Below are 21473 nucleotides of genomic sequence, written 5' to 3' on the forward strand. Positions count from 1 at the left end.
CAGACACCTTTGCGTCTTCATCGAACAGAAACCTGTCATTAAACAGCATCAATCATAACAAATATTTATGCCTTTTAGTATCTCCAACCAAACTTTCAAATGATATGTAAAACACTTCTTGTAAAATTTCTACAAAGCAGTGATCATATCCATACAATGTTGTGATATCATTCATGTTATATCATCAGGGAATAGTCTCTTTAGGAAAGAAGGCAGTTGTTCTTTATTAACTTTCCTAACAATATCCACCTGTATTCTGTCGGCTACAACTTTCTCAAGTTGATTTATTTTTAGAAAGGAAAGAATTTACTTCTTTTCAATGTAATAATTATTCTGGCAGAATCAACCACCCTCCTATTTCCTTTACAATCCTGAATTTTAGCAAACAAAAATGATATTCCCTGAATTATAAAACATGACTTAGCCCCTTTGGAATGGAACATGCTTAACCAAATTTCTTAATAAACACGCAGTTATCTTTAAAATGATGAACATACAAAATCTGACAAACAAATTACTTGTTCCTTAAACTGATTAAATGGGACTTAGCTCAATTTTTAAGAAAAGCTACAATATATCATTTTTCCATAGGTAGTTGTGGTACAAAATCTGGCTGACAAGTGCATTTTTTAAAGCTATAATATTGGATTTAGGTCCTTTTGAAAGGGAACTCGTACTATGATAAGTAGATGTCACTCACCATCGTTAGCTTTCTTCCTCATTGGTACCAGGATGTTGGGATTAGTCTCGTTAAAACCAGGCTGAAAATTAGATTCAAGAATCATAACGATGAGATCATCCTAGTAGTCTACAGGTGCAGACCCTCATCAACACTTCTAGCACAAGCACTGACTCATAGTGGGGCAATGCCAGAAATTATGTACAACTGAACCCTATGGGGGACCTACTTGACATTATTGGTCTATTGTTTTCAAGTTCATATAAAAGGTTGTAAGGCTCGTTGCTCTCAAATTATAATGTATAAAGAGGGCCCAGATACACAAAGCTTTATGAATCCCTATCCCTATCTATTTTGAGTTTTCCATTCAGTCTGCTTAAAAGTGGTTTGAGAACTATGGTTAAAGTGTCCATGAACTATAAAGGTTCTACTTTCAAGACTACATTTAGTGTAAAATTTAGGTTGGCAGAATGCAAATAAAAATATATAATATTTTGAACAGATTACATGGGGTTGAAAAGTCTTTGATGGTAAAGTAATTCAAGGATCTCAGCTAAAATTTATATAAATCTATCATTTCCTGCTGTGATGCAACTTGCTAGAACTTTTGTCACTAAAATGATAATTTTTATTGCTATGCAGTCAGTCCGCAAGCCCCTGTGTTAATGAGCAAATGAGCAAGATTTATCCAAGTCCTCTCGTGGCTGAATTCATGTCCCTGCAAAATCTCGTGAATTGTGAGACTTTCTTTCTCAAAGAATTTAACCACTTTCTCCTTGAGTAATATTGATTATTTTTGTACCATGGGCAAGAGTAAATGTTACCCTTTTATATTGGTCATTTCTTTTGAATGAAATATTTTGATAAATAAGTGAATTTTTTACCTGAAAAGATGCATCAAACAGAATTTTCTTCCTCTGTTTTCACTTGCAAATTGTGCAACATTTTGTGTTTTAGGCACCAAGTTTCATTATTTATATCATCAGAAAGCTCAAAGTCTATACTTTCTTACAATGTCACTCTTGATATGTGGCATCTTTTAGATGGGTCAGCAGCCAGTTATTTCCATCAAGATGCAAGACGAGATTTCTGAAATTTCTGAGTAACATAAAATCCAGAGTTCTGATTGGCTGAATACTGTTTTCAAAACAAACAGGCGCGGGTAATTTATAGAGATTACCACATGGTGAGTGTGACCTTGCAGAGGCCCAGTGTGGGGAACATTGGAATTTGCGTGGGTGTGTGGTCTATGACCAATCAGAGCGCAGTATTCTTGTTTTTGAGCTGCAAAATGTACTTGGTCTATGAAAAGCTGGCTGCTGACCCATCTAAAATACATCTTCTTATAAAAATTATATCATATTAAAGCTTAGATCTTCAGCTTTATCATGATTTAAAAATCATTTGTGCCCAAACAGAAATTAAGTGTGAAAACAACAACTTTTGTTGCATGAAAAAAAATATTTTGTTTCATGTTTTAGATCAAAAGTTTTTCCTATATTACAACATTCTTTTAAAAATCCAAACACATGACCTAAGAGAATGATTCTTCTTCTTTACAAAGATACCAAAAACATGAAATTTTGTCAATATTTAGAGCAGCAATGGCCGAATAAAAAGAGGTGTTTTGGTTCGCACCAAGCTCATTAACTATGCAAAAACCCTCTTGTCATGAATATCACTTGGATAAAAGAAGCTACTTTTTCAGGGCTTGCGGACTGACTGTATGCTCTGAATTTGTATGAAATAAAAGAATAATTTATTCTAGAACTGGAAGCAAATACAACATCACAGCAATTTTCCTTTTAATCCTGATTTCAGTCTGTCTATTAGTCTTGAAACAATAAAGCACAAAACAATCATTTTATGCACAATTAACTAAAACTTCATGCTCAAATTAATTCTGAACTTTACAAGACCCAACTGAAAACATATCAATTCAATGAAGCAATAAAATAAAGGTTTTGTAGATCAAACAACAATAATTGATAAAGATTTTTTTCTTTAAAGCTATTAAAAAGGGGTAAATTGAAAGAGGGGGAAAAATGCTAAAGATTTTGCTTAATACTGCTTCATGTCATATGTGGAGAATGGGTTCTTCATATTTTTAGAATTCTAAATGCATAATAATTCCTGAATTATTATTGCTATTATTATTAATGTTGAAAATATGTTTGGAGATACTCTCTACCTGGTCTTCGAGAGGCCAAGCTCGCTTTCTTCTGAGAGATGGAACATCCCACAGACACAACAGACCAGACTGGTGTGCCGTCACAAGACAGCTGCCTTTAGGGGACAGGCACATCCTATAGATACCATCCTGTTATGAGAGATGGGAACAAGAACGGTAATTGAACGTAAATTTCCTCAATGAAATACTATGGTCTTTGGCATTTCCTACAGCTGTTTGCAAAATTACACACAATTCTACAAACTGATATATACATGTATGAAGAGGATTGAGGTTTTCTAATATTTATTTTAGCTAAACTTCATATAGGCTGATCTTAATTCAAAATATCACTATCAATGAAGAATAATGTTAAAAAAAAATAATCATGTCACAAAGTCAATATTATACAAACTAACATACTTTCTTGAGAAAAAACAAATAGGGCTCGTTGTAGCAACCCACATCAATTGTCATTTTACATAACTTTACGACCAGCCTGGAAGGTTTACTGACGGATGGTCTATTATCACTTGGTCTTATCATCAGATGGGCTAACAACATTCAGACTAAACCCACTGAGTCCAATTCTCTTTTGGTCTAATGACCACTTGGTCTAATAGCAAATTGGTCTAATGACCAGGAGTGTCTAATAGCCAATTGGTCTAATGACCACTTGGTCTAATAGCCAAATGGTCTAATGCCCAGTTGGGCTAATCGTCACTTGATCTAATTGTCATTTGGTCTAGTTGCCATTTTGTCTAATATATTCTATTGTCACTTAGTCTAATTGCATTTGGTCTAATACCAGTTCGTCTATTATAGTCAGTTTGTCTTATACTAGTTGGTCTAATACTAGTTGGTCTAATCCTCACTTGGTCCATTATTCATTTGATCTATATTGCAGTTGGCCCAATGTGCAGTTGGTCTAATTTCCACTTCGGCTAATTTCCACTTTGTCTAATTTCCAGATAGTCTTACATTCATTTCTTCTCCATGCCACTTGGTCTAATTTTGTAAAAATTGGTGACATTTGTTTTCAATTTTCTGGTGAAATTTTTAAGTTACTTTCCGCACGACGGCTTCGAATATTCACACTCGTGCCCCTCGATATTGGAGTACAGTTAGAGTGATGTATGAGATTAGACTCATGCCGTGAAACTAAACTGTCTATCAAGGCTAAATCATCTAATAATTGTCGAACTTGGCTTACATCTACGGACGACATGGAAGTTTTCAAAACTTCCAAGGGCAAGAATTGAATATCCTAACAAGGCTTCTCCTTTAGTAATATTCAAACGACTTCTGAATTCCAAAAAATATTTGAATATCATTTAATTGCATAATTTGTTTTCGCTCATGTCAATATGTAATCATAAATGTTAAATTAATTATTATATGTTACAATTAAGTAACGAGTCTGCAGAATGTGCTATAGTGTGTGATGGAGTGTGTGTGGGGGTTTGGGTGCTTCTGTGTGTTTGTGTGTTTTTGATGAATCTGATGACAGCACAGAGGGTTGGGATTTCTAAAGATTTATTTCTTGTCTATTTTGCATATTATGTACTGTATATATTTACCATTATAATTTGTATGTATTTTAATTAACAGGGCCCAATTGTAAACCAGCTTTTTGTCTTTGTCAATGTTTTTATCATGTAAAGCTGAATTGGTTACCCTGTATAAAGTTGTGAAATAAATAAAAATATATACACTGAGAGAAAGGCCAACAGGTTCATTTATTGGCGGTGTAGTAACCGGAGAGTGTGCTCTGGTACCCTCATCACTCCGGAGGGTGCAGGGCATGTGAGGTTCCAAAATCCAAGGGAGAGCATGGAGCACTCTCACCCCCAGACGTTGATGCTGTTACTGTGGAGCGCACACAATCTGAACTGGCCACCGTGCCATCCATTTACAGGGATGAGCATGTAAACCTGTTGTTGAATAATCGTGGCGCAGCGGCAGGTAGGCCTACGATTTAATTTCAAATTCATTTTTAACCGGGAGAGCCCGGGCCTGAGCCTGAGGCCGGGCTGATTGTGCCACACCAAGGCAAAGTCCAAAATAACGGGCTCTGGAATGGCTCTAGGATGAAAATGTAATGCACGGAAACTGACCATATATCAGAAATTGAGGGTCTCCGAAACAGGTGGAACTAATGATCTATCAGCCTACTTATCTATTTATTTATTTCATTTACTATTTTGGGGGAGGGTGTAAAATTAATCCCCTACATCGCGGCCTGAAGATGCCCAAGCTATAAGTGGGCTGGTAGCAGGTGAGATCACCCCATGCTGGAAGGGGTTTGAATTCAATTGGGTATAGTGGGGAACACCAGCAGACCCCTATACCAACATAGAGCTCTATCAAAGCTAAAGGATAGGGTAAACTGCTGAGCTTAATAATTGATATTTATGGAACTCTTCCGCTTCAGATCATTAGCCAGTGGTGCATATCGCAGCAGGAAAAGAAAACCTACCAGCACAGCCAAGAGAGCTGGCCGATCTGCAGCTTGGTGCACCCTGGAGTCAGACAGCCACAGGTGACCAGTTTGTGTTATTTGATCTAAACATGCCAGACAACAGAAACAGGATCGTTTGCTTTTGTTCAGATGAGGACCTGCAGCAACTCTGTGCCACTAACACCCTCTACGTGGATGGAACATTTGGAACTGCTCCGCCCCTATCCATGCAGCTCTACACTATCCATAGCCTAGGTTTGTACGAGGAAAACAGTTGCCTCTTGTCTATGCTATCTTAACAGGTAGGTGCTGAATTTGAACAGACAAGGTTGTTTTATTATGGGAGCTTCATGCAGCTTACTTTATTAAGGTAATAAATCTGTTGGATACAGATTTAAGTGTACTTACATTGTAGCAATTTATTTAGGATCACTCCCCTGAAAAATAACACATAATTTTTACTGAAGGCTTAGACGTATGCCACAAACTTGTCTATTCCTAGCCTTCCCAGTCCGAACTCGTTTGAACTTTGGTCCCAAGGTTGACAATCAAACCTTCTGACTGACCTATAGCATGGAAAAAAATTTCTTGCATCTTCGAAATCTGAAACTTTATTTTCAGAAAATGAATTGTAAAAATCAATACTTAAAATGAAAGAGGATTATACCACAAAATTGGACATGTATGTCTCTGCTTTATCTTTATAAGTTTTCAAAATCATCAGTGGTAGAAAGTCACTTGGAAAGAAACAAAAATTAACACCCAGTTTAATGCAAGGAAATATGAAGAATGACTTTGTTTTTTTTCCTTCATCTCACGCTTTCAATACCACACAGGGAAAACAGTGCAGATGTACACTGAGCTATTTAGACAGCTCAAGAACAGGGCATTCCAACACCTGATGGCCATGAACCCCCAGAAAATAATCAGATTTTGAATCTGGATTCAAGAGGGCTGTCATGGCAGAATTCCCCCAGGCATAATAATATAATGTTCTCATCCATTTCCACCATACTGTGATATTGTATACAAATGCATTTCTTTATTATCATTATTAATATTATCATTATTATTATTTTTTTATTTTTTTTTTTTGGGGGGGGGGGGGTGCAGAGATTAAATCATTGCATGCTTCTATTACTTGTTTAAGCCCTCTGGCTAATCAATATACTTGCTACACTAGTAACAATAACAGTAATGATGATATGTTATTGTTATTATTGACTGGGTTTCAAAATTGACGTGTTTATTGTTATCATTATCATTATTAATATTTGACAATTACATGATCTGATGGCTTTGTAACTTTTGGAATCCCCCAAACTGCATATAACTATTTGCTTATTTTCCGTCAAGTTCAAGTATTGTCCATAATGGTGCATACCAATGATTATAAAAGAGGCATAAACATGTTCACACATGTTCCGTATCCACACAATCAATAACATTATATTTTCGTTCTTTTCTTCATAATTATGTTATTCTGATAAACCCCGCCATTCGACCATTATAAGCTACAAGGTCCCCAACATAGTGTTCACCCAATACTTCGTACTTGTAAATGTGCATGCGGTGATATAATGATTATGAGTATGATATAAATTTCATCATCATTGATATATGGGCGTAATTATAAAAATTATATTAGATTAGAATAATTAATTCAATGAGCGACTATCTCGTCATCGGTCCTTCACAGTGAGGTTTTGCGCCTACCAGCCCTACCCCGGCTCTACCCTTCCAGATCCTGGCGACATGTATTAACTGATGCTTGGTATGTTTATTTATCAATGACAATATTTGTTAATTCTAGTTCAAATAAATCATAATGAATTATTTTATATTAGACTAAATGAACATTAGACCTAGTGTGATTTAGACCAAATGATCATTAGACCATATGACACTTTGACGAAATGAAACTTAGACCAATTGACGATTAGCCGAACTGGTCAACAGACCATTTCGCTATTAGACCAATTGGTCATTAGACCAATTGGATATTAGACCAAATGGAAATTAGACCAAGTGTAAATTAGACCAAATGGTCATTAGACCATATGACAATTAGAAAAAATGAAAATTAGACCAAGTGGAAATTAGACGAACTGATAAGTAGACCAATTGGTATTAGACCATCCGATGATTCACCAGCCTGGAACACCCTCAGGTGTGGTCTAATGTTACAAATTACTTGTGTATGAAGTGCTAAATAGGGTGTTAGGAATATTACTTGATTTTTTTTCTCCAAAATTCAAGAATCTCAGTTTAATTACAACATTACAGTAACACTTTGCATCCATTTTACATCAATGTTTGCATTCCCATATTTCACTGGAAATAGATTCTAATAATGAGATTACCATATCTACACATAATCTTTTTTCGTTTGAGTTTTGTTACCTGTTTTTGTGACCTCATGAAGATATTATTAACTGTGGTCATTCTACGAAACAGCTTTCTGGATGCTCCAACCTACATATGAAACAATATACTATACGGTTGAAATATCCATCATTATGAATACAAGGTTTAAGTGGATTTTATTTTCATCAAATCAGAAGCACAGAGTATCCCAGAAAAGAGGAAAAATTATTCTAATTTACCTTCTGTCAACATTGTTAAGTAATTTATGATGTCTCATTCGAGATTAATTATTAAAAGTTCAGTTTTTCTTTTTTTGTTTGTATTTAAAATATGAAAAATTCCTGCTTGTACAAGATTTTTAAATTTTAAGGTCAAAGGTTGGTTTACTTTTGTAAGAATAGAACAACCTCAAGCTTACTTCTTCAAATGAAATTGACAGGCAATAGATTTTATTGTTCGTAATGTGTCATTCATTAACAACTCATTAAGTATTTGGTCTGAAATCCAAGAAGATACTTAACACTGAGTTAAGATTTGAATGCAAAAAAAATTGGACAGTGACATGTAGATATCTTTGAATAAAAGCTTCCATATGAGCACGCCACACTGTTTTACAGACAGATTTTCATTATTATTACATGACAGCAGACATCTTATCATTTTGGAACGAGAAAATCAATCAAGCATAGAACTAGTCCAAAGAAATATTACGAGGTTATTGAACTAATCTTGAACTGGATTTGAAACTGGACTGGCAATGCAAGTAACATTCCAAAGTATGTCCTAAATAGTATTTAAAAATCTAGGAAAGGAATAACAACTCACCTTCCCATATTCTGAATCATAGTCCTCCACTAATTTGTAATAAGGAGGAATGGACAGCACTCTCCATGCAGTTAGACCCAGAGAGCTGGCTGAGGTGGGCGTGTCAGGGGCGTCGTCCTGCGATGCGCCCCCTATGAAGAGCAAGGAATGCTTGGCATCGTACGTCGCGCAGCTGATGCCTTGTGGGTAGTGGCTGCCGAACTGGAAGGTGTGGTTGTATTGGTATTCTCCAGATGAACTACAGAAATCAATATCAGATCAGAAATTACTTGTTTGAATGTCTTTTTTCTATTTTCAATAGGAACTATAAAATTGTCTCTTCTTCAAACACTTAAAAAAGAGTTGATTGGCAGATCTTAAACTGATGCATGGCTTTGGCTTTCACAGTACTTTCAAAAATTGCATTTCCCATGAAATATTTTGTGAGTTCTTATTCCCAAAAGAGGTAAAATTTCATGTTTCTGTCTTGTGGATAACAGGGGACTTAAGCTAAACATCTCTTCAATACTGGCTGCTATTCATTCAAGCTTTCCGCTTACGATAGCTGGCCACTGCATTCAAATTATTTGTGCTTGTTTATATGAATTATGTCTTATCTATTGTCATTATTATGTAAATGACACTTGTAATTTGATCAATAATTTCATATGTCGTTTTTTATCATTTTTATGAACTTGCAATTACTATTTATCAATAAATGCTTAAACACCTGCTTAAAAAATACTATGGTTTAAGGACTTTGTCTTTCTTACCTCACTAGATAAGAGTCTAAGCTACCATGATAGTTGATCACAAGAAGCTCAGCAGACCTAAATTAAAAACAAAAGAATTATGGAACATGATAAATAATGTTTTTTCTTGTAGAAGGGGGTATGAAATGATGTGTCTAATGATACATCCACCACAAATAAAATAACTTTCAATTATTTTTATAAAATGGCACTTTGGGGATTTATAAGACACACCACACTGTGGAGTTGCTTGTCTGTGACTTCACATAATCGAAAGTTTAAAAATTCATAACTCTAATTATTCTTTGAAAGATTTTCATCAACCTTAACCAATATTTTTCTCTACGTATTTTTTTTTACTGCTTTCATTCAAACAGAGATTTTGTAAGGGCAAACTCCGCCATGAAGCATCTGTTACTTACTGACAGTGAGTATAAATTACAAGTCAAGGACAGTAAAGCAATCCTTACCACTGAGCTGTCTGTTTGTAGTCTGTAAACAGAAGAGAAGCCACGGCACAACTGAAATCTACAGGGCTGTCAGGAGGTTGGGGTTTGGACTACAGAAAATAAACAGAAATGTTTCTAATGTGATCCCTCATGAGAATAACAATAGTTAGTGCACATCTTCCTGCTTTAAAGGGGAATCCAAACCAAATAAAAAGTTGTTTTTAAAGGAAAGAGAAAAATCAGACAAGTTGATTACATGTATGTGACAGTCTGAACAATATCGGACAACGAAAGTTATAAATTTTTCAAAGCTGTCCACATTGGTAATCACTATACCCATGGAGACTTCAAATTAGCTGCATTTGTGATGTCATACTGATGCAAGGCAAGGACTACACTTCCACTTAATACTCCAATACATAAAATGGCTGAAACATATTTTTTTTTCAAAATTTGTACTTCAAATTATATTTTTCTTTCATGACGATATAAACCAATATGATACTTGGGTTAAATTTCGATTACTGCCCCAGGGGAATATGTATTTGGGGAAAAAAACCAAAATCCTGATAATTAAGTACATGGCCTATGGAAAAGTTGTCCTTGCCTCTTGTCATAAATACCCAGTTGCCAATTGGAAATTTACAGTCTTAGGGATCTCAATTTTAAAGCAGCCATAACTTTCTTATTGCTTGTCCGATTTCTTTCAAAGTTTCACTATTCTGTTTTTCTTATTTTTCTCTTTTCCAACACAACATTTTATGACCAAGGTTGGATCCCCCTTTAACCTGGAAATTGGATAAAATGGTGAATAAGCTAAGACACCTAGTCAAAAGTCAAAGCAGTGTCTTTCCTGTAGGAATCCTACAAGCAGCTTTTCATTACAAATCATCACATTTATGATTTCATCATGCAAAACAAAAAGGGGCAATGCAGGAAAGCTACAATGAAAAGATGCATAGCACCCTCATAGCGGGATTCTTACCCCAAAAATGCAGCACAGAGCTGCAAGAAACTTGCGATTGCAATTCTATTTTTGGTCCCTAAATCAATCATAACTCTTGAAATTAATTATAAATTTGTGATTGATTGCTGAACTGCTTCTTCTAACAAGGAGTGTAATCTGATTTTCTACAGCGAAGAATGGTCTATTGATTGTAAAATTGGAACAGAAAATTTGCGTTTGATTGCAAATATTTTCTCGCAACACCCCCTTAGACAAGTTGCCTAAATGACTACAATAACACCAACAACTCATGATTTGGTAGTAGACGAACTAGGATAAGACCATATGGGACGAGTTCAAATGAAAGTAGACAAAAGTGGGTGTGGACTAAGACCAATTTACTGATAAAGTGAACTGTTTATGAACAAAATTTTCATCATATGTTTTACCTTGTTTTTAATTTGAAATGAAATAAAAATGAATTGAATTGAATTGAAATTCTATAACAAGTTGAATGATTGCAATAGCTTTATCATTTGCAAACTTGTTATCATATTCAGTTTTATGAAACTGGCCCCAAGATGGAAAGTACATGCAAATTGGGTGAACTGTAGGCCAAGTCAGTGGCAATTTAGCAAAACCCTTACCCGTTCTATTGTGAAGAGCAGTGTTCCAAAGAGATCAAAAGTTCTGATGTTACCCCTACTGTCTGAACAAGCCACCAAGGACCAGTCTGGACTCCATGATACCTGTCTCCATTGTGGGTGAGAGTCTTTGGGAACTGCAACCAGAAGAAAGATAGAAAGCAAAACACAGGTAAGGAAAATGAACTCTGAATATAAAATATTGAATACAAATCAGCTTTAATGAGAGAAAAAAAAATGAGAGAAAAAAAATGATTAAGGAGCACATAAGAAAATTTCATCAAAGCTGGTAACAAAGCAGGAAATTTGAAAAAATATATATCTACTGTAAAAGAATCATCAAACTGACATTGTTGCTTCAAAATGCATTTTGAGAACTTGTGATATGTTATGTAAAGAGAACTTACACTAATTTGAGACCTGCAGAAAAAGACAGATGTATTGTTTTCTTTTTCATCATACCATTTGAACTGATAAATCAATCTTTAAAGGTAAAAAGACAGTAGTTGCAGCAAATAATTATTTCATGAAAAAGTCTTTTAAATCAAGGCTAATTGTCAAAATATCATCATAAATCTAGATCTGGTACATTAAGGTAAACTTATCTTTGTAAAATCATGAAATCTTAGCTCAAAATCGATAATTCTGATGATCACTAACACGGAAAAGCATATGTTGGACAATGTATTAATATTGCTTCGAAAAATACCCAACATTTGATGGAATTCCATGCTTATTTTGCTCATTTCTAAGCAATTACGCATTATCTTCAAGAGCTATTTGGCACACATTTTTTTATTCATACACACAAACACTTTGGGTGGTAATTTCATTGGATTCTGTTCGAACTCATTTTGAGATCTTTACCACAACTGGTATTTATCTTTAAAATTGAAGCATTTGGTATAGGATCCATTTTAAAAGTTTCTTCCCCACCCTGCAAGTCTTAAAGAGTTTCAAGGCCAGTTCTAAATCCTTGGAAGCTGCAAGCTGCATATTGATATCACTGAAAATTAAGAATGTTTCAAGACTGAAAGGACAGAACACTGGCCTTCAGAGGGCAAGACTCTGTTCTTAGTTACAATCTAACCGTGAGTCATAAAAGATCATATCAGGCATTGAAGTGTCTGGCCAGATTATGTATCTAATTTAAAACAGCAAACTGGATAATTTTAGAAATGGTTAACAACTGATTTTCCCCAAATGCTCAAATTCTCATTTCATTTATTTTCATATTTCTCTTTGACATTTGATTCACATAAAAAAAGCAGCAACAATATGCATAACTATTAAATCATAAACGACTGAGAAGTATACAATAGCATAATATGATATGATACAATCAGTCGAGTTAATTTAAGTCAAAGAAATATGATGGGACCTACATAAAAGCAGACACACAGATTATTGTTATTTAGTAACCAGGGGACCTACAGCTTTAAGTTCTCTCTGAAGGAACTGGTAGGGAATGGAATTTAATCAAATTGGCATATTTGACCAATCATAAGGAAATTTGTTGCTCACTAAAATTACACAATAATAATGTGCACAATTATAAAAGATAGCAACAATATAAAAAGAATGGAATTAACTTCAAAAATTTGTAGATCTTCCAAATGAAAGCTTAGAAGATTAAAAAAAAATACTTCATCGATCATTTAAACTTGTGGAATGCAGACTCTCCTGCATATATCTATTATCAGAACAGCATTTCAGGATGGGTACCCGGTAGGATTTATTCCTTGAACGCTTTAGCCCCTATTAATATGGCGGCTCAGCTACAGCGGGGGTAATAATATGATACCAAGTATCAAAGCGCAGTTGAGTATATGCACATAGTAACTGCGCTTTACAAATGGACATATTATTATTATTTCCACTTTCAAGCATGAACCATAGGAGACTTTTATGTACCTTGGCACTTGCAGACACATGACTGGAAGTTATCCCTGGATGATCTGACTTCAATACAGGTATCCTGCAGAACTGCCACAAGGTTGCCATCACTAAAAAATAATACAGGAAAAAGAAGAGACTATTAAGACCATATCACAAAGTTAATAATCAAAACCACAGGAGGCTCCATGGCCATTTTGTATTTGACTGATTCATCTAGTGCAACTATTCACGAATAATATTTCCCTTATTCCATTAGACAGGTATTCAAATAATTGTTTGGGTTAAATAACATGTTATGTAAGCTTGCCTGGTATACCAATATATGATGTTAACCACTGCATAGGCCAAGTGACATGACTTGCAGGTTATATGTACATTAATTTACAATTATTAAATCTTCTAATACATTGTCGTATTGGCTCTCATTAACCCCGTTGTCAAATACCAAACATGAATGAACACTTCTTTGTTGATCTTTAAATGGGATAACAAGCATATTCAAAGCAACATATAGATAATCATGCTCATCATAGTGATTTGAAAAGCATTATTCTGGTTTACAGCCAATGACCTTCATCTGCTCGTGCGAAAAAAAGACGCTGAATGCTTTCCAACAGAGCTGTCTTAATAGATGGGTTTACAGCCAATGACCTTCATCTGCTCGTGCGAAAAAAAGACGCTGAATGCTTTCCAACAGAGCTGTCTTAATAGATGGGTCACTTGCATGGATCACATCTCCAATGCAAGTATATGAACAGACAGGTACCATGCCTCTAAATAGCCAGGATATAGAAGAGTGGATAAGATTTGCAGAGCATGTTCTAAGTGTCATCAGTGTATGCTCCTAAATCAGCAATGACTTGGCAACCAAATGGAAGAAGGAAAAGAGGCAGTCCGAAGCACACCTGGCGACGGACTTTCCTCAAGGACTTGGAGCACCATAACCCGAGTACCAATCTGTCAGAGGTTGAAGTGATTGCAAATGACCGACCCAGATGGTAACAGCTTGCTGCCCAATTCACCACACAGCACAGGAGGATAGTAAGTTAAGTGCTACTTACCTTGCTGTAGCTATATGCCAGCTGATCTGAGAGTTCACAAGTCTGATAAGAGTTGCCGGTAGAGAGCATGTTGAAGATGACCTGTGAAGGTGAACAAAATAGTAATTCATCATCATAATTAGCCATGTTCAGGCCTCCCCAGCTTGTTGCCAAACGTGCCTTGCAACTACAAAACTACTCTCACCATTATTATGTTTTAGCATCCCCTATAATGTTATATTAATGCATATTATATTAGCAGACCTCCAAACTTCTGATTTAACAATTAGGGATCATTCTGCCCTAAAAGAAGGAAAGATTTATTTTTATCCCAACACACACACACAAAAAAAGTTAATTTGAACAACAACAAAAAAATTTAAAGCAAAATTTTGAACATTTCATCAAAATATCACAATCGGGTTTGAAATAATACAGTTATGACATTTCAAATTTTCACTTGATTTCTAACATTTATATACGCCATCCACATCCTGGTCAGTATTTCTCAGTAAGCAAATGAGGGATCCAGTTACATCATCAACTCACTATTCAATACATGAAATATTTAGAAAATTTTCCTTGGCAACTAACATTTTATTCCTCCACGAACATGAGGCAATTTTCATAGTTTTAGCCTAATGTGATCATATGACAAGCTCCCTTACTGTCAAATCTGAAAATAACATCATACAACTGCTCATTTTTTTTTTCAAACACAAAAGAAATAGTGAGTGTATGACATCATCAGTTCTTTCACTTCCTTACTAGTTATGTGAAAATAAGCAACTTCACATTAAAATGTCATAACCTACTTATCTTACGTGAGATGTTTGTTTGATTTTCCTTTATTATTTAATTCAACTATTTGTTGGGTGGACGTGGCCTTTTAGAAATCAAAGACTGCAAGAAAACAATCTGAGCTGCACTTACCCAAGAGGGATTCCTGTGCTTCTCACAAAAGTCCACAAAGATCCTGAAAGAAAATAAAATAATAAGTAAAAAGATACATTGAAAATATAGATAATTTACTAATATTAGCATTTTTTCAAAAAGAAAAATGCGCGAGGAAATATCTAAAGTTTATTTAAGGTCTGTCTGACATAGCAACAATTAAGGAATGTGAAAGCCAATTATACAAAAAAAATATTAGCAATAATGAATAATAAATATTCAAATAAGATAATTTGTATACAAAAAGAAGTACATGAATATAAATGATTTTCCAATGAACATAAATGAGTTTCTAAGAATAAACTTTACTTCCAGTAAAGGCAAACCATTCAGAGAAAATTAACTGAACCATGGAATGAACATGAAGAAAAAAACATTGCAAAGGTATTGTATAAGGAATGCAAAGCCGGGGGGCGTTCCATGAAAGGACTTGTCGGACGTTTTATCCGACAAGTCCCATTTTATCCGACAATTACCATATAACAGTACCTCTCAGCCAATCAACATCAGAGAAAGATGTCAGATCTGACAACTTGTCGGATGAATATGTTGATGAAACACCCCCCAGGAGATGAAAGGATGGCAATGAAGAGGGAATATGAAGCATGAGATAAGAATGTAAAGCATGAGATGAATAAAGGAGTCGGAAGTGGTGAGATCACAGAAAAGGTAACATCAAAGGAAATAGAAACATTCAATACATTAGTGTTCAAAATAGAATCCTACACTTGTCAAGTTACTCACTTGCGGTTGCAGAAGATACCTTTCCAACGAGAGAGCCCCTGGGTTTCTCTGCAATAACACTTGTCTATGAGAAGGAGAAATAAAACACAAGATTTACTTTTGATGGATGTTCTATGTGCTAACTACCGAACATCATTCACCCCCACCACAAGTTGTAGGTCAAGGAATAATGAGGAAGGCCCTGACAGCTAGTTCATAATCATGAGTTGATTTTTAAAAAGCAGACAAAAATAGACAAGAAAGAGATATTATATGCTTATGATTGATGAGTGAATATTTTGTCAAAAATCCATCAAATAACAAATATTCAGATTTTCACAATTTAATTTTTGACATCATAGGCACTTGAGCAGCTCCCACTCCCAGGCAATATATTTTCTGACAATCCAAAATTATTGTTTTTGTATTTGCATCTGTAGATCTAGTCTAGATCTAGATCTAGTCTAGGACTCCTATTCAATATCAAGATAATTGATATTGTTATCATGCAAATCAGGGCTCTGTAAAACAAAGGTTAGCAATTAATCGTACAATCGAGTTTCACGATTGATTGTACATTGTAGCCAAAGCAATCAATTGTAGAAAAACGTTCTACTACGATCATAGCTAACATTAAGCTTTGCTGTTTCGGGCCTCAGGCATGCATGTTAGATCTAGATCATGTAACGTTAGATATTATCAGTAGAGGTGCTGGTCCAAATATTGCCAATATTATTGGGATTGTCCCAGGAAACAAGGATATCCTCATAAACCAAGACAAATCATGTCTTGATAAATTGAGACTGTCCTTGTTTATGGGGACAGTTTTTTTTGTTCACTTACCCCTGCAGGACAAAGACAGCAATTTCGGGGATTGAGAGTACTAAAAATAGATTCAGTGACCTCAATTCCCCCCACTTCTGCCTTCTTCCAATAATCTTGTAAATTAAACCTGTTCAATTTGTTTACAATGACTAGCATACCGCACTTGATTGGTGTTGTTACTTGACAGGTGAATGAACTTTCCGAGATTTCTTGTGTGGAGGAATCTTTGAAAACACAGTCCCTGTTAACTTGGACGATCCCAATTTTCTGACCAGCACCTCTAACGTTAAAGTCTAATGACTTAACGAAAGTTACTGAATATAGTCATAGATAGTCTAACTTGTTAGTTAGAATTTCTAATTTTTATCAAAATCATTGATCGAGCCCACCTAGCTCAAGTAGAATTAACGTTAGAAGGTCCAACTTAGCCACTTTAAGCCTTTATCGTTGAATGACATGGCAATTGTTCACATGTATGGTCGGACCGGCGCTAATCATGCAATTTCGCAAACTTTGGCAACGGCCGGGGCCGACTTCTCTTACTCAATGACACGACACTGTGTCTATGACAGTCGACAGTGACACCCAGGGGGGTACTCGAACAAAAAAGTGGTAGGTAGCCTATGTGCCGCAGGCGAGACAAAAAACGGGGGCTTTGGAGCGGGCTTATTGTAAAAAGGAGGATCCTCGGAACGGGCTTTAGAACTACAAATGTTTGTGAAAATGGGGGTCCCGAAATGGGTCGCCTGCATGTGAGTGCGTATGCATCCCTATGGAACGGGCATACGTGCAGCTAGCCCAGCAGGACGGACACCTGGGGAGCATTTCATGAAAGGACTTGTCGGACGTTTTATCCGACAGGTCCCATTTTATCCGACAGTTACCATAGTAACAGTGCCTCTCAGCCAATCAACATCAGAGAAAGATGTCAGATCTGACAACTTGTCGGATGAAAATGTTGATGAAACACTCCCCAGGTGCGCTCGCGCAGAGGCGATGGTCGGACAGCACTCTGTGGCCGCTTTTCACCAAAATTGAAGCTCATTGTAGCGGATCTATGCGGCCGGAACGGCGCTATGAAAAATATGCGAAGCTTTGGCTTTGCCATGATCGGCAGGGGCCACAAAACGGTTTCCAAAGTGAGGGGGCTGAGCCAAAATTGGCGGTGCTGACCATGCCAAAAATCACAATCATATGGTAATTTATACGTTTTTGTACACGGTTTTGGAAAAAGCCCCCCCCCCCCCGCTTCCGCGTCCCCTGATCGGAACAGAATTCTTTTTTTTTTCTTGATAAGAAGAAAATGCTATGGCTGCTTTGGACCGGCTTTCTTTGTTTTTTTCTCAATAAGATAAAAATGCTATGCATTGGAATGGAAATTTGAGAGTAAAAGTGGGGGTCCCCTCCGCGGCACATACCAACCTTGCATTATATAGTGAGACCACCACATATCGACCACCTCTTTTGAAACCCACCACCTTGCGCATTCACATTATTGCGTATTACAAACGTTACGCACGGGAGAGTAGGCGCAGTGTCCATAGGAACAGTAAGAATCGAAGGGGAAAAAGGTAAAAATTTAGTAGAATTTATCAAAATTGTTTTGACTAGACCTGAACCCTGCCGAAGAACAGTTGTTCATACCAAGAAATCCGATAGGAAACGGCTTTAGAACAAATATCCGTTGTCAATCGTCGAATCATGTGCCAGAGCTCGCAGTGGCAGTGTAACCAGATTTCACAAAATGAAATACGGGACAATTGACAAAAAAGATCAACAAAGAAGGCTACACAGTTTTAGACTTGTGAAAAAAACTATAAAGAATTGGAACTTTGGAAGGGAGGGTGAACAAAAGAAAAAAGAAGCGAAAGAAAAGAGATGAATTGAGAAGAAAAAAGAAAAAAATGAAGGGGAAAACGAAGGAAAAAAATAAAAAATAATAAAAGAAAGTTGGAATAAAAGAAGGATGAAAGAAAGAATAAAATATAGAAAAAGGTTTCTGTCATTCTTTGAATTGAATATAGAAAGACAGAAAAAGAAAGGAAGGGAAGATGAATAAATGTGTGAAAGACAAAATAAAGGAGAGAAAGAAAAAAAAGGAAAGTAAGACAAAAAGGAAGAGGAAAGAAAAATGTTTCCATCATTCTTTGAAAGAAACAAACAAAGAAAGAAGAAAAACAGGAAGGGAGGGAGGGAAAAAATAAGGGAAAAGAATTAGAAGGAAAAATAAAATAAAGAATGAAAAAAGGAGGAAAGAGAGGGAGGAAAGAATAAAGAGAGGAGAGAATGAAAAAAAAGAAAATAATGGAAGGAGAAAAAGAACGAAAAGAAAAAGAAGAGGAAGTGAGAAGGAAGCAAAGAAAAGTTTGAGGAAAGAAAGAATGAAGGAAATAATAAAAGGAAATTTAATAAAGAAGGCAGGTAAGAGAAAGAAGGAAAAGAAAGACAAATGAACAGAGAGAGAGAGAGAGAAAGGATCAGGAAAGAAAGATAGGAAATAATGACAGATGGAACAAAAAAGGGCAAGCAGGAAGGATGAAAAAAGGACAGAAAGAAAGAAAGAGGAAAAAAGTTCAAACTTCAAGCAAAGAAAAACAATCCAATCATCTAACAAAAATCATATTTGGTGTTTTTTAAATATATTTTTAAAATTGAAAAACACTAAAATGTTTTAGAAATGAATAAAATGTCAAAGTGAAACCTTGTCAACTTAAAATTAGATGAAACATCATGGCATCATACACAACAAGTAATAAAAACTCAATAACTTATTCCTCCGACTACATCTCCAAATCAGTAATATGAGAATCCATAATAGAATTATACAAATTTTCCGCCGATTTTGTGATTATTTTGGTGGAAAAACTGTTTATCATGTCATTGTTTGCCCCATTGAGAATCTGCTCCAATCCTACATGCCTAGCTAGTACTAGTAGCCTGCCACACATAGGCAGGAGGCCAGTTCGCTTGCAATGTATAGGGCTAGCAAGAAAATCACCACAGAACTTGCAAAAGTTTAGTTATCGATTTTATTGTTGTCTGCTTCGTCATCTGTTGGTTATTTGATGAAAATTCGTCACATTTAAAGGTAAAGTCCACCCCAGCAAAATGTTGATTTGAATAAATAAAGAAAAATCAAACTAGCATAACACTGAAAATTTCATCAAAATCGGATGTAAAATAAGAAAGTTATGGCATTTTGAATTTCACTTATTTTTCACAAAACAGTGATATGCACAACTCATTGACATGCAAATGAATCAGTCGATGATGTCCATCACTCATTATTTCTTTTGTTTATTGTTTGAATTATAAATTATTTCATTTTTTACAGATTCGACCAGAGGGACCGACTTGACTGAACCATATAGTATTAAACAATGCTAATTCCACATGTTAAAGGAGGAATTAATCACTGTTTCACTTGACAATGAAGAGAAAATGAGAATATTTCAGATTTCATAATAAAATACAAAAGAAATAGTGAGTGGATGACGTCATCAGTCTCCTCATTTGCATATCGACCAGGATGTGCATATAACTGTTTTGTGAAATTAAAGGGATGGTCTGGGCTGAAAGTATTTATAGCTTAATAAATAGAGTAGAATTCAATGAGCAAAATGCCGAAAGAAGTTTAAAGTTTAGCAATATTTTGTGAAAACAGTCGTCATGAATATTCATTAGGTGGGTTGATGATGTCACATCCCCACTTGTTCTTTTGTATTTTATTATAAGAAATTAGGTTTATTCAATTTTTTTCCTCTAAGAACTAGAAAAATTGGATTGACGACTGATTTAGTGCATTAGATATTTATTGCTGCAACTTATTTCATTATAAGGGAGACATATTATTCACACAAGTATGAAATAATGAAATAAAATACGATTTCATGTAGGCCCTAATAACATAAGAAAACGGAATGTGGAGATGTGACATCATCAGCCCACCTAATGAATATTCATGACAACTGTTTTCACAAAATATTGCTAAACTTTAAACTTCAATAACTTTATTATTTGTAATCCAATTTTGATTAAATTTTTGGCATTTTGCTCAGTGAATTCTACTCTATCTATTACGATATATTTATTTTCAGCCCTGACCATCCCTTTAAGCGAAACTTTAAAATGTCATAACTTTTTTATTTTACATTCAATTTTGATGAATTTTTCAGTGTTTTGCTTGTTGGATTTTTCTCTTTTTATTCAAATCATTATTTTGTTGGGGTAGACTTTTCCTTCAAATGTATTAACTATGTTTTTTCAATATTCTGAAATACGGGACAAATAGGCGTCCCGAGAAGGGTTTGTCGGGACGCCGTGACAAATGAAGGAGCAAAATAGGGGACGACCCCGGGAAATACGAGACATCTGGTCACCCTGCGCAGTGGAAGTAGTGAGACGGTCATTGACTTAGCGTGTTGACATCACAGAACTGATTTGGAAGAGTCAAAATATTTCACCACCGCGACAAGAGTCGGCCGTAAACTTATATAGTTATAGTGTATCGTGGGTGGTCAGTTTCAAAAGAGTGCAAATTTAACCCAGGGCAGGGAGCTCCGGCCCGTGAAGCTGGTTGGAGCCCAGGACTCGTCCGTGTAATATTAGCTCCCTGGGTTAGGTGCAAATGAGCAAATCGTCGTATTTGATGTTCGCCGATATAAATTCTAACGACAACGTTCTGCGCGAGTTGAATCAGCTAAATCGGAGTCGCCGACCGAAACATAATTCTGCACAAATAAGAGTTTAAGACAAAAGCA

The 21473-nt window shown here is 35.6% G+C and overlaps 1 protein-coding gene across 2 annotated transcripts in view; it reads right to left on the reverse strand.

Moving 5' to 3' along the window:
* The window catches only part of LOC129261728 (NBAS subunit of NRZ tethering complex-like), a 67602-nt gene that overhangs the window by 45679 nt on the left and 450 nt on the right, over positions 1–21473 (reverse strand). For both annotated transcript variants that reach the window (XR_010293664.1, XM_064099902.1), the window contains exons 2-12: positions 15910–15973; positions 15145–15187; positions 14233–14313; positions 13187–13278; positions 11276–11409; positions 9704–9792; positions 9255–9311; positions 8503–8740; positions 7714–7785; positions 2871–2999; positions 701–761 (exon numbers count right to left, since the gene is read on the reverse strand). Coding sequence is in view for 1 of the 2 variants with exons in the window: in XM_064099902.1 (XP_063955972.1) it covers positions 701–761; positions 2871–2999; positions 7714–7785; positions 8503–8740; positions 9255–9311; positions 9704–9792; positions 11276–11409; positions 13187–13278; positions 14233–14313; positions 15145–15187; positions 15910–15973 (1060 nt within the window). In the remaining variant the exon portion in view is untranslated. The remainder of the gene's footprint in view (positions 1–700; positions 762–2870; positions 3000–7713; positions 7786–8502; positions 8741–9254; positions 9312–9703; positions 9793–11275; positions 11410–13186; positions 13279–14232; positions 14314–15144; positions 15188–15909; positions 15974–21473) is intronic.

The sequence above is a fragment of the Lytechinus pictus genome, chromosome 5, assembly GCF_037042905.1.
Source record: "Lytechinus pictus isolate F3 Inbred chromosome 5, Lp3.0, whole genome shotgun sequence".
Lineage (NCBI taxonomy): Eukaryota > Metazoa > Echinodermata > Echinoidea > Temnopleuroida > Toxopneustidae > Lytechinus > Lytechinus pictus.